General features: G+C 40.1%; 1 protein-coding gene across 4 annotated transcripts; it reads right to left on the reverse strand.

Moving 5' to 3' along the window:
- Positions 1-3,585: 3,585 nt before the first annotated feature.
- Positions 3,586-8,425, reverse strand: LOC133647841 (uncharacterized). 4 transcript variants are annotated; one of them, XM_062043557.1, is made up of 13 exons: positions 8,147-8,424; positions 7,740-7,859; positions 7,508-7,614; positions 7,342-7,414; positions 6,888-6,974; positions 6,677-6,797; positions 6,449-6,583; positions 4,904-5,170; positions 4,553-4,755; positions 4,295-4,454; positions 4,063-4,169; positions 3,898-3,970; positions 3,586-3,798 (listed from the first exon to the last, which is right to left on the reverse strand). In XM_062043557.1, the coding sequence occupies exons 5-12, from the start codon at positions 6,972-6,974 to the stop codon at positions 3,953-3,955; spliced, it is 1,098 nt and encodes a 365-aa protein (XP_061899541.1). In that variant the 5' UTR covers positions 7,342-7,414; positions 7,508-7,614; positions 7,740-7,859; positions 8,147-8,424; the 3' UTR covers positions 3,586-3,798; positions 3,898-3,952. The 4 variants fall into 4 exon arrangements, with proteins under 4 accessions (XP_061899541.1, XP_061899539.1, XP_061899543.1 ...); XM_062043555.1 differs by having other exon boundaries at positions 7,740-8,005; XM_062043559.1 differs by lacking the exons at positions 7,342-7,414; positions 7,508-7,614; positions 7,740-7,859 and having other exon boundaries at positions 8,147-8,425.
- Between the last annotated feature and the right edge of the window lie 3,615 nt (positions 8,426-12,040).

A 12,040-nucleotide genomic window follows, 5' to 3' on the forward strand; every position in this document is an offset into this window, starting at 1 on the left:
TGGCCAAGCAGCTGCATCTAAGCCATACATCCCCAAGTCCAATGCAAAGAGTTGGATGCAGTGGTGTAAAGCACATCGCCACTGGACTCTAGAGGAATGGAGACGCATTCTCTGGAGTGATGAATCACGCTTTTCCATCTGGCAAACTGAAGGACGAGTCTGGGTTTGGAGGTTGCCAGGAGAACGGTACATTTCGGACTGCATTGTGCCGAGTGTGAAATTTGGTGGAGAAGGAATTATGGTGTGGGGTTGTTTTTCAGGAGTTGGGCTTGGCCCCTTAGTTCCAGTGAAAGGGACTCTGAATGCTCCAGGATACCAAAACATTTTGGACAATTCCATGCTCCCAACCTTGCGGGAACAGTTTGGAGCAGGCCCCTTCCTCTTCCAACATGACTGTGCACCAGTGCACAAAGCAAGGTCCATAAAGACATTGATGACAGAGTCTAGTGTGGATGAACTTGACTGGCCTGCACAGAGTCCTGACCTGAACCCGATAGAACACCTTTGGGATGAATTACAACGGAGACTGAGAGCCAGGCCTTCTCCACCAACATCAGTGTGTGACCTCACCAATGCGCTTTTGGAAGAATGGTGGAAAATTCCTATAAACACACTCTGCAACCTTGTGGACAGCCTTCCCAGAAGAGTTAAAGCTGTAATAGCTGCAAAAGGTGGACCGACATCATATTGAACCCTATGGGTTAGGAATGGGATGGCACTTCAAGTTCATATGTGAGTCAAAGCAAGTGGCCAAATACCTTTGGCAAGACAGTGTATGTTATTTTTTCACTTGTAATGTTTTTTGCCATTTTAATTTTGACAGTACCACATAAGATATGTTTTAATTGCTGTGACAACATGAAGCAAAGCATCATGCCCTCTGTTTGGAAAAGTGGGCCGCATGTTCGTTTATATTACAAAATGTCTGTCAATAAAGGACAATACTATAGAAATGTATGTACTTTAGTTAGTGTAAAGCTTGTATATCGGTAAAGATTTACTGACTACTGAAAATAAGTCATCTGACTACATTTCTGACAACAGAAGCAATTTATCCTGTGTGTTGACTGTATTATGATGATAGTATATATCTGATAGTATATATCTGTATCATGAATCAATTTAAATGGACCCCGACTCAAACAAGTTGAAAAACTTATTCGGGTGTTACCATTTAGTGGTCAATTGTACGGAATATGTACTTTACTGTGCAACCTACTAATAAAAGTCTCAATCAATCAATTGTAAAATAATTGTGTCTTGTCTACAAGCATGCGGTAGTAATGTGCACGAGTGCTACCAGTAATTGTGTGTGGGGGGCTGCGGTTACTTTCTGGGAAATATAGATTTCAACATCGATTGTGACACATTGGAAACTGGGTCGCTTCGTAGCACAATTTTAAAAGTACACCTTTTCTTTTCTCACGGAGCTCTGAAATGTCTGGGTGTGTGAAGATTGACTGCGAGCTAGCTTGGCGTGGAAAATGTGATTCTATGCAGCCGGCAACTGCACCCTGGAATACATCAGCTTGCTCATTGTTAGCAAAGCAAGCATGGCCCGTGATAGCGAGTCCTAATGCGGCGTACCGTGTCGTAATTTTGGCATTAAACGGGGTGGCCGCCTGCCGGCGCGCACCTTTGGCGACACTGATATCAGCAGGAGCTAATACCCAAATGTCAGAGTAGATATGAGGGATGGATTAATCAAGTATGGAAAAAGTAGTAGTTGCGGAGTTTTAGAAAAAAATACTGTTTTCAGCAACACTCAAAAAAATAAATCCCCAAGACTAGAATTTACACCAACTCTGCACTTGTAATAAAAGCTATATAGTATATCACATACAACAACATAACATTGAGAATTGGGACAGTAACATATCTATGTGATGCTACATTCTAACATTACACTCACATAATAACAGCAACAGCATGCTCTTCGACTTCAGCAAAGCCCAAGAACGCTACTGCTCCGGAAGATGCAACAAAAAAGGTTTCTGGTCTGGATTTCGTCTTGGTTGGCGGTTCGCAAACATTCAAAGAGAGTCTTTTTTCTTCTTCTTTTTCTTTTTAAAATGTTCTTGTAATCAGACAATAATTTCATGTCAGGTAAATATTCCATCTAAATATACCGAAAATATTGTCTGATTACAAGAAAATTTGAAAGAGTATATGAATAAGAAGACATAATGAACCTTTATGAGCAGTTCAAATAAGGTCTCCTGCAAGAGTCTGTGCTGTCCCCTCTGCTCTTCATCATCTACATCAACGACCTCTTGAGTGGGTTTGGACGATTTCATGCTAATGAGTGCAGACGCATACAACCTAGCGATCGCTGCAGCGGCAGACACAAAGATAAAGTGGTACAAAAGCTGCAGAAAGAAGTCAACCAGGTAGTGCAGTGGAGTGACAACACTCGTCTAACACTTAATACAAACAAGTGTGAGGTCAGCCTAAGCGTCCTGGCGAAAGCATATCCCAATAAGACGTTCCCCAATCTCCAACTGTCAGGTTCAAACACTGATGACATCTAATAATCAGACAAGAAGCAAGGAATCATGCAGAGACAGAGTTCAATTTAGCTCGAGGAGACACGTGTTTGGGGCTGTATTCTAGTTACAGATCCAAACTACGTTCTAAAAGTCAAGCCCGCGCGCCTCCTCTATTTATTTGGAAGGGCCCTATTACATCACTGAAGCTGTCGCTGAGGGAAGGGGGTAATCTCGACAACTCCAGTTAGACACAATATATGATTATAGAATAAATATAAATTAGTTGGCGCAGGTCATATCGCCGTGTCTCTGCTCTGTCTGCGTCACAGCGGTGTTCGGCCTTGGCAGCCAGCAGGCCAAGTCTGGACACAACACTGATAAAGTCGGCTGGCAATCTTTTGGACTGCCAGTTTTGCACAGATACAAAAATATCACTTCAGCGCAATTGACAATAATTTATAGCAATGGCCCTTAAGCATAAAGTTAGTGTGATAACCCAGGTAACAAGGGAACGTTATGTGAACGTTAGGAGAACGTTGTGGCATTGTTCTGGGAACGTTCGTTTATAACGTTCAAAGAACGTTTGGTTGTGGAGTTCTTGCTTGGTTAGCAGAACGTTAGCCAAGAACGTTTGGCTAGAACGTTTAGGGAACTGTTTAGGAACATGCTATTTACATCTGTTTTTATGCTATATTGTCATGAATAACACTCAAACAGAAATTTCAACAGAATTAATTCTTTATTTGTGATAGTGATTTCAACAGAAATAATTCTTTATTAGTAACATAATACAAAAATGGGGACGGTGTGGCGAAGTTGGTAGAGTGGCCGTGCCAGCAATCGGAGGGTTGATGGTTACTGGGGTTCAATCCCCACCTTCTTCCATCCTAGGCACCTCCGTTGTGTCCTTGGGCAAGACACTTCACCCTTGCTCCTGATGGGTGCTGGTAGCGCTTTGCATGGCAGCTCCCTCCATCAGTGTGTGAATGTGTGTGTGAATGGGTGAATGTGGAAATACTGTCAATTGCGCTTTGAGTACCTTGAAGGTAGAAAAGCGCTTTCCAAGTATATACTTGTATAGCGCTTTTCTACCTTCAAGGTACTCAAAGCGCTTTGACACACAACCCATTTATCATTTATCATTTATAAATGGAATGGAATGCAGTGGTCTTGGTCGTGCGCGTCAGTGTATCCTGCCCCTTCTTGGTTCTCTTCCTGGAAGTAAATCCATCCATCCATCCATCCATCTTCTTCCGCTTATCCGAGGTCGGGTCGCGGGGGCAGCAGCCCAAGCAGGGAAACCCAAATCCTGGAAGTAAATAATTATCACAAATACAACAAAGACATCACTTGAATGTAGATTAATTGAATTTAATTAAAACATTGGCATAATTACTTTATCATTTACCTCTCATCTCACTCTGTTCTTTTGCTTGTTTATTTTTCCTTTTTTGTCTTCCCTCTTAATTCCTCCTCTTCTCCTGCAAGTAGTTATAATTGCAAATTCAAAAGACATGCAGTGGAACTTCAATAAAATGGAATTCAAAATTGGGATATCTTCTCTTCTCCGTACCTCAAATTTTGAACCTCCCTTTCGAAAAGTGGCCAGTTTCAGGACCTCTCCAAGCTCACAATCCACTTCAGCTGTGGTCGTCTGCTTGTAAACACCCCTGCATGCCTCTGCAATCACCAGCACAATTTAGAATTCCCTTTAGAATAAATACTGTAATAATAACAGCTAGATCGACCTTGTGAGCATACATGCAACATATGCTCAAAGATGCAAACCTATTATTAACACTTACTATTTATTATTCTGTAAAGGGGCAAGTCCTCAAACGCCACTTTTCCTGACTTTCCACGGAGGCCAAGCTGCTCCAGGACTTTGTTTGTGGCAATTTTCCTCAGCATTGTCCTCACCGTGTCTGCCAAATTCTGCCCACCAAGAGCAGTAAGAGCTTTCACCTATACAAATAAATAAACAACAATATTGTACTTGATTAGCAATTGTTTTTTGATAACTAAGCAAGATATTTTTGCAGTGGGGAATTAAAACTAATTACCAGCTGCTTTCTGAGCAGAAGATCAGTGTCGAGCCGTTCACAGAAGGCCTTCAGCTGCTCAAGAGTCTCGAAAGGCTGATCAATGAGATCTTGAACATCCACAGATTCTGGCCCCACAGACTGTGCTGCCAGCCCTCTCAGCATGCGCATAATTTCCCCCTGGTTCTCAAGTATATTTTGAACTTTCATGTTCAACTGGAAAACTGCAAAGACAACAAAAGTCAAAGAGGTAATTCGTATTACTGCCCGTTGTAACAGCCTGTTTAACACCACCTATCAACAGTTAAATAGCCAACTAGCGTTCACTGTCAAGGGCATTGCTGCTGCTTCTTGGAGCGGTCTGGTACTGACTCGTACTGGCTGGAGTGGTCTGGTACTGGCTTGAGCTGGATGCATTGCTGTCTGGACTGAGCCTGGAAGTGCTGCTTCTCGCTGGGCTGTGAGGTCGGCCTGGATGCCTTGGAGTGGTCTGGTATTGGCTGGTACTGGCTGAAGTGGTCTGGTACTCGCTGGAGATTGGAAAGTTAAAGGTTGGGAGCTCTGGCAGTGGGGGTGCCTGGACGAAGATCTGTGTTTTCTCTTTTCTGCACTTCTTTTTTGGCCGAATTTCCTCTTCATCTAAACCAGGGGTGGGCAATTAATTTTTACCGGGGGCCGCATGAGCAACCCGAGCACTGCTGGAGGGCCACATCGACAATATTTCAATTAAATTTTGCTCAATATTATTTTTGATATATACCGTAAGATAAATAATAATAATAATAATAATAATAATAATTAATAATAATAGTAATACTTCAACATAGTGTGTGTAACAGCATTCCATGACTAATATAAATAAATTAACATTAATAATAAATGACAGTAAAATAAGCATACGTATGACTGAGGAGTCATAGTGTAACTTTGTGTGGTGTTTGAGTTGTCTGACTTTTTGTGTGGCCATAAACGCACCAGTGGTTTAGTGCTATGCGTGTTGGTGACAGATGACAAGTTGGTTTTGGCCTGGTTTGTACGGCAGAAAATGACTAGTTTTTCGAGATAGAAGTGTTTTACTCATGTTTTTGGTGTGGTTATGTCCGAATATTAACAGTTTTGCTCAATAAAGTGATCGATATAATTCCTGTCCTCGAAGCATCTCGATAGACATTACAATAATTGAACGGTGTTGACGAACACCGTTAGGGCCGCTTGTTGTCACTGTCACTCAAAGTTGCATTGCAAAATTACGTAGAATAAATATGTTTATTTTGTTTAGAATTCAGATGGGATTTGATTTGGTGTGCGGCATATATTTGCTGCGCGCAGCAGACGCTTGAGCAGTGCGCAATTGCGCAGGCACGCACCTTAGAGGGAACGTTGCTTTGCAGTCCATGTCTTGTTGGAAACACGTCATTCTTCATCAACTTTTCTCTTTTTAGCGTCTCGGATGTAAACCGTGCATCACTTGTCGCTGCATGTGTACCTTCACTCGCAGGTTACACACAGACACACGCCCATAAATAATACTTTTCAAAATAAAAGTAGCACAGTTGTATTGCGCGCACGACATAGATGTTTTTTTAACTTTATTTTGTAATTTGTAATTGCAGCTGTTCACATTCACTCACAATCACGCACACGCATACGTCCACACGGAAGTAATACAAATAACGATTTTCAAAACCAAAACAGCACCGTTGTATTGCACACTCGACATAGATACTTTTTTAAATTTATTTTGTAATTTATAATTGGCCTCACGCGGGCCGGACAGGGACGTACAAAGGGCCGGATGCGGCCCACGGGCCGCAGAATGCCCAGGTCTGATCTAAACCAACGAAGACAAAAAAATGTATGCACCACTAAGTAGTATTTGAGTATTGTAAGTAAACAGTCTTTGAGAAGTGACTATACCGTCAGCATCAAACACATCTTCCTCATCGTTTCTATAGCGTTCAGGGGTGATGTGGCTCCGTTTGGTTAACACTTCTTCTGGGCTCGAAAACATTTTAGCTTGTTTTTCGTATTGAAGGGCCTTGTCAAAGTCTTCTGCAAAATTTCAAAGTATGCCGATGACTCAAGATGAATTTAACTTATGTTGTTTAAAATATACATGATATGACTTAGACAATATTCCCTTACCAGTCAATGTTTTCCTGAAAACCCGAATTGGCAGCCTCTCCCAGAATTGTTTGTCAGGAATCTCAGCTTTCCGGATTCTGGAGTGGGTAGGATTTGGCCTTGGCCAATAGCAGAAGGTATTCTGAAGATAAAATAATCATGACGAATGACATAATAATAATAAGCTACAATATTATGCCTATGCACAGTACTTTTCAGAAAAAGTAATAACCTTTCCATCATCTTCTGTCCATTTGGTTGGGACAACAGCGACTGAATGTTCACCAAGGAACTCAACGACCACAAAAGAAGGAGCCATCTGGAAAACAATCAGATAATATTACCATTTCAATACTGCATCAAAGAGTTATTTATGAATCCTGATACAGTTAGTCTGTTATTCTTAGTCTGCACACAGCGTCCATGTACTTTGTCACTGTTTCTGGAGTTGATGTCGTGTCATTCTCTTGCTCGCTATCATCACTCTCTAATTCTAAAGTTGACTGTCGGCATTGCTTCTTCAAATGCCTAGTTGTGGCAGCCCATCTACGCTTATAAGCCCTCTGTTGAAACTTCTTCATATAGTGTTTATTCTATTAAAAAAAAACAAGGAAAATGGGTTGCCCTATTATCGCACACACGGAACTATAACATTAAAACATTGGCATAATTACTTTATCATTTACCTCTCATCTCACTCTGTTCTTTTGCTTGTTTATTTTTCCTTTTTTGTCCTCCCTCTTAATTCCTCCTCTTCTCCTGCAAGTAGTTATAATTGCAAATTCAAAAGACATGCAGTGGAACTTCAATAAAATGGGAAATCAAAATTGGGATATCTTATCTTCACCGTACCTCAAATTTTGAACCTCCCTTTCGAAAAGTGGCCAGTTTCAGGACCTCTCCAAGCTCACAATCCACTTCAGCTGTGGTCATCTGCTTGTAAACACCCCTGCATGCCTCTGCAATCACCAGCACAATTTAGAATTCCCTTTAGAATAAATACTGTAATAATAACAGCTAGATCGACCTTGTGAGCATACATGCAACATATGTTCAAAGATGCAAACCTATTATTAACACTTACTATTTATTATTCTGTAAAGGGGCAAGTCCTCAAACGCCACTTTTCCTGACTTTCCACGGAGGCCAAGCTGCTCCAGGACTTTGTTTGTGGCAATTTTCCTCAGCATTGTCCTCACCGTGTCTGCCAAATTCGGAACGTTCAGGCAGCATTCAAACCATATCACTGACGGGGCAAATTATTGTTTAACTAAACTACAAATAAATCCACCCTTCTTCAGAAGTCATTCGTTGGTATTTGGTCAGTTTGGAAAATTTATAACAGCCAACCTGCACGAGAAATGTATGCTAGTTAGCGCCGGCGCGCATTTATACACAACGCTAAAACCGTAAAATGGTCGGAAGTTAATCATGTAGGTTGGAAATTGTTATACAAAAACGTGTTTCGTATTTCACTCTTTCTATACTTACTTGTGATAAATGGATGGCGCACCAAATTGCTTTAAAATCGGGATTCTGGAAGTAGTTAGCCTTCGTCCTTCTTTGTCTCACGGAGCAGCTTCAATTGTGCATGCGTGCAGTCTTCTTCTCCTTCTTCTTCTTCTTCTTCTGATTTTCATGGCGGTTGGCAAGCAACCTTGTGTGTGCATTACCGCCACCTACTGTGCGTGCAGCCTTGACTCAGCCGGAGTCAGATTGTTCACAAAACACAACACTTTCGCAGAAAGTTAGGGAAACGTTACAACATACTGTATAAAAAGTAAATTTGCGAAAAAAAACACTTATAAAAGCCTAACAGTTGCTGTTTCCATTGCAGGCAAATTATATTTGGTATATAGATGAGAACGTTCTAAGAACGTTCTTAGAACATATTAAAAAAAAAACATATTTTTTAATATGTTCTAAGACCGTTCTTAGAACGTTCTTAGAACATATCAAAAACTTATTTTTTGATATGTTCTAAGAACGTTCTTAGAACGTTCTTAGAACATTCTCATCTTGCATAAAAGAGAACCATAAGGGAACGTTACGTTAACGTTAGGTGTTACCTGGGAATACATATAATTATTCTAACACCAACGTGACAACTCTCCTTCGGCGAGCATGTTGAAAAGGTCTGCCAAGCGATGTCAAAAAGGATCAACCAGCTCTGTGCCCTTGGGTTTGGTTGTGGTTGGCGGAATCTGAGAGAGATAACTTGCAGAATACGTCTCCCAGGCCTAGGCTCCCTGGTTTTCATTTTTCCAAGTTCCACATTTTTCAACCTATTTAAACCATTCCAACATCAGAAAAATTCCACTCATCCTGGACATTCAAAATAACACTTTTCCAAATTCCAAAACAAATTCCGGTTTTCCTGAAAATTCACGAATTCCTGGAATTATTTAACACTTTTATTAAATTATAAATTGCCACTACTAACACATTTCTTAACCAATTCAGCTCATTTAGGATATTCATGCTGTGTATAGCCTTCCAGAAATTTCCGCTTCTCTCACAATTCCAAAATCACCAGAAAATTCCCACTGAAATGAATCAGACATTTTTCAAAGTTCCACAATTACCACATTTTTAAAACGATTTAATTGGTTCTAACACCAACATGTTCAGCTCATGAATTTTATTACATGGCACCATTTTTCAAGTATGCTAGCAGTTACCCTGACCGTTTGCTAATGTTAGCATGCTAATGTTTTATGCTAGCATTTTATCTAATTTCTTACTTTTTAACCTTAGTCATGAATTCCATTACTTGGCGCCATCTTAAAAGTGTGCTAGCCTTTCATCTGTTAGCATGCTAATTTTAGCATGTCAATATTAGTGCGCTAATGTTTTATGCTAGCATTGTAACTTATTGTGTACATTTTAACCCAAATAATCATGGATTTGGTGCCATCTTATAAGTATAATAGCTGTTTCCCTGTTACCATGCTAATGTTAGCATGCCAACATTTTATGCTAGCATTTTAGCTAATTTCCTGCTTTTTAACCTAATAACCATGGATTCCATTACTTTTTAACCTTATAGTCATAGATTCCATTACTTGGCGCCATCTTAAAAGTGTGCTAGCCTTTCATCTGTTAGCATGCTAATTTTAGCATGTCAATATTAGAGCGCTAATGTTTTATGCTAGCATTTTAACTTATTGTGTACATTTTAACCCTAATAATCATGGATTCCGTTACTTGGTGCCATCTTATAAGTATAATAGCTGTTTCTCTGTTACCATGCTAATGTTAGCATGCTAACCTTTTATGCTAGCATTTTAGCTAATTTCCTGCTTTTTAACCTAATAACCATGGATTCCATTACCTGGTGCCATCTTATAAGTATGCTAGCTGTTTTTACTGTTACCACACTAATGCTGGCATTTTTACCTAGTTTCAAAATTTTCACCTAAAAAAACATGAATTTTGTTGCTTGCCTCCATCTAAGAAGTATGTTAGCTCTTCACTTGTTAGCATGTTAACATTAGCATGTTAATGTTAGCAAGATAACATTTTTTCTAGCATTTTAGCTAATATTGTACAAACCCCGTTTCCATATGAGTTGGGAAATTGTGTTGGATGTAAATATAAACGGAATACAATGATTTGCGAATCCTTTTCAACCCCTATTCAATTGAATGCACTACAAAAACAAGATATTTGATGTTCAAACTCATAAACTTTATTTTTTTTTGCAAATGATAATTAACTTAGAATTTCATGGCTGCAACACGTGCCAAAGTAGTTGGGAAAGGGCATGTTCACCACTGTGTTACATGGCCTTTCCTTTTAACAACACTCAGTAAACGTTTGGGAACTGAGGAGACACATTTTTTAAGCTTCTCAGGTGGAATTCTTTCCCATTCTTGCTTGATGTACAGCTTAAGTTGTTCAACAGTCCGGGGTCTCCGTTGTGGTATTTTAGGCTTCATAATGCGCCACACATTTTCAATGGGAGACAGGTCTGGACTACAGTCAGGCCAGTCTAGTACCCGCACTCTTTTACTATGAAGCCACGTTGATGTAACACGTGGCTTGGCATTGTCTTGCTGAAATAAGCAGGGGCATCCATGGTAACGTTGCTTGGATGGCAACATATGTTGCTCCAAAACCTGTATGTACCTTTCAGCATTAATGGCGCCTTCACAGATGTGTAAGTTACCCATGTCTTGGGCACTCATACACCCCCATACCATCACAGATACTGGCTTTTCAACTTTGCGCCTATAACAATCCGGATGGTTCTTTTCCTCTTTGGTCCGGAGGACACGACGTCCACAGTTTCCAAAAACAATTTGAAATGTGGACTTGTCAGACCACAGAACACTTTTCCACTTTGTATCAGTCCATCTTAGATGAGCTCAGGCCCAGCGAAGCCGACGGCGTTTCTGGGTGTTGTTGATAAACGGTTTTCGCCTTGCATAGGAGAGTTTTAACTTGCACTTACAGATGTAGCGAACAATTGTAGTTACTGACAGTGGGTTTCTGAAGTGTTCCTGAGCCCATGTGGTGATATCCTTTACACACTGATGTTGCTTGTTGATGCAGTACAGCCTGAGGGATCGATGGTCACGGGCTTAGCTGCTTACGTGCAGTGATTTCTCCAGATTCTCTGAACCCTTTGATGATATTACCGACCGTAGATGGTGAAATCCCTAAATTCCTTGCAATAGCTGGTTGAGAAAGGTTTTTCTTAAACTGTTCAACAATTTGCTCACGCATTTGTCGACAAAGTGGTGACCCTCGCCCCATCCTTGTTTGTGAATGACTGAGCATTTCACGGAATCTACTTTTATACCCAATCATGGCACCCACCTGTTCCCAATTTGCCTGTTCACCTGTGGGATGTTACAAATAAGTGTTTGATGAGCATTCCTCAACTTTATCAGTATTTATTGCCACCTTTCCCAACTTCTTTGTCACGTGTTGCTGGCATCAAATTCTAAAGTTAATGATTATTTGCACAAAAAAAAAAGTTTATCAGTTTGAACATCAAATATGTTGTCTTTGTAGCATATTCAACTGAATATGGGTTGAAAATGGTTTGCAAATCATTGTATTCCGTTTATATTTACATCTAACACAATTTCCCAACTCATATGGAAACAGGGTTTGTACATTGTAAACCTAATGATCATGGATTTTGTTACTTGGCGCCATATTACAAGTATGCTAGCATTTCCCCTGTTTGCATGCTGAGTTTTTATGGCAGCATTTTAGCTAATGTGTTAAATTTACAGCTAAAATTTATAAATTGTTACTTTGCAATCTCTTGAAGTATGCTAACTCTTTTAACTATACCAAAGTTTAACATTTCAAATTTCATACTACATTTCAGTACAGTTTCTGCTCTTCACCTCCCAAACCATATTATTC

The sequence above is a fragment of the Entelurus aequoreus genome, linkage group LG04 (assembly GCF_033978785.1).
Source record: "Entelurus aequoreus isolate RoL-2023_Sb linkage group LG04, RoL_Eaeq_v1.1, whole genome shotgun sequence".
NCBI classification, from domain to species: Eukaryota; Metazoa; Chordata; class Actinopteri; order Syngnathiformes; family Syngnathidae; genus Entelurus; species Entelurus aequoreus.

Bases quoted from the DNA above. Each gene is read 5' to 3' on its own strand.
- LOC133647841 (XM_062043559.1), bottom strand. From the start codon at position 6,974: ATGGCTCCTTCTTTTGTGGTCGTTGAGTTCCTTGGTGAACATTCAGTC. The intron at 6,798-6,887 runs GTTATTACTTTT...TTTTATCTTCAG, and splicing joins GGACAGAAGATGATGGAAAG to AATACCTTCTGCTATTGGCC. The intron at 4,170-4,294 runs GTAAGTGTTAAT...TGGTGATTGCAG, and splicing joins CCTTTACAGAATAATAAATA to AGGCATGCAGGGGTGTTTAC.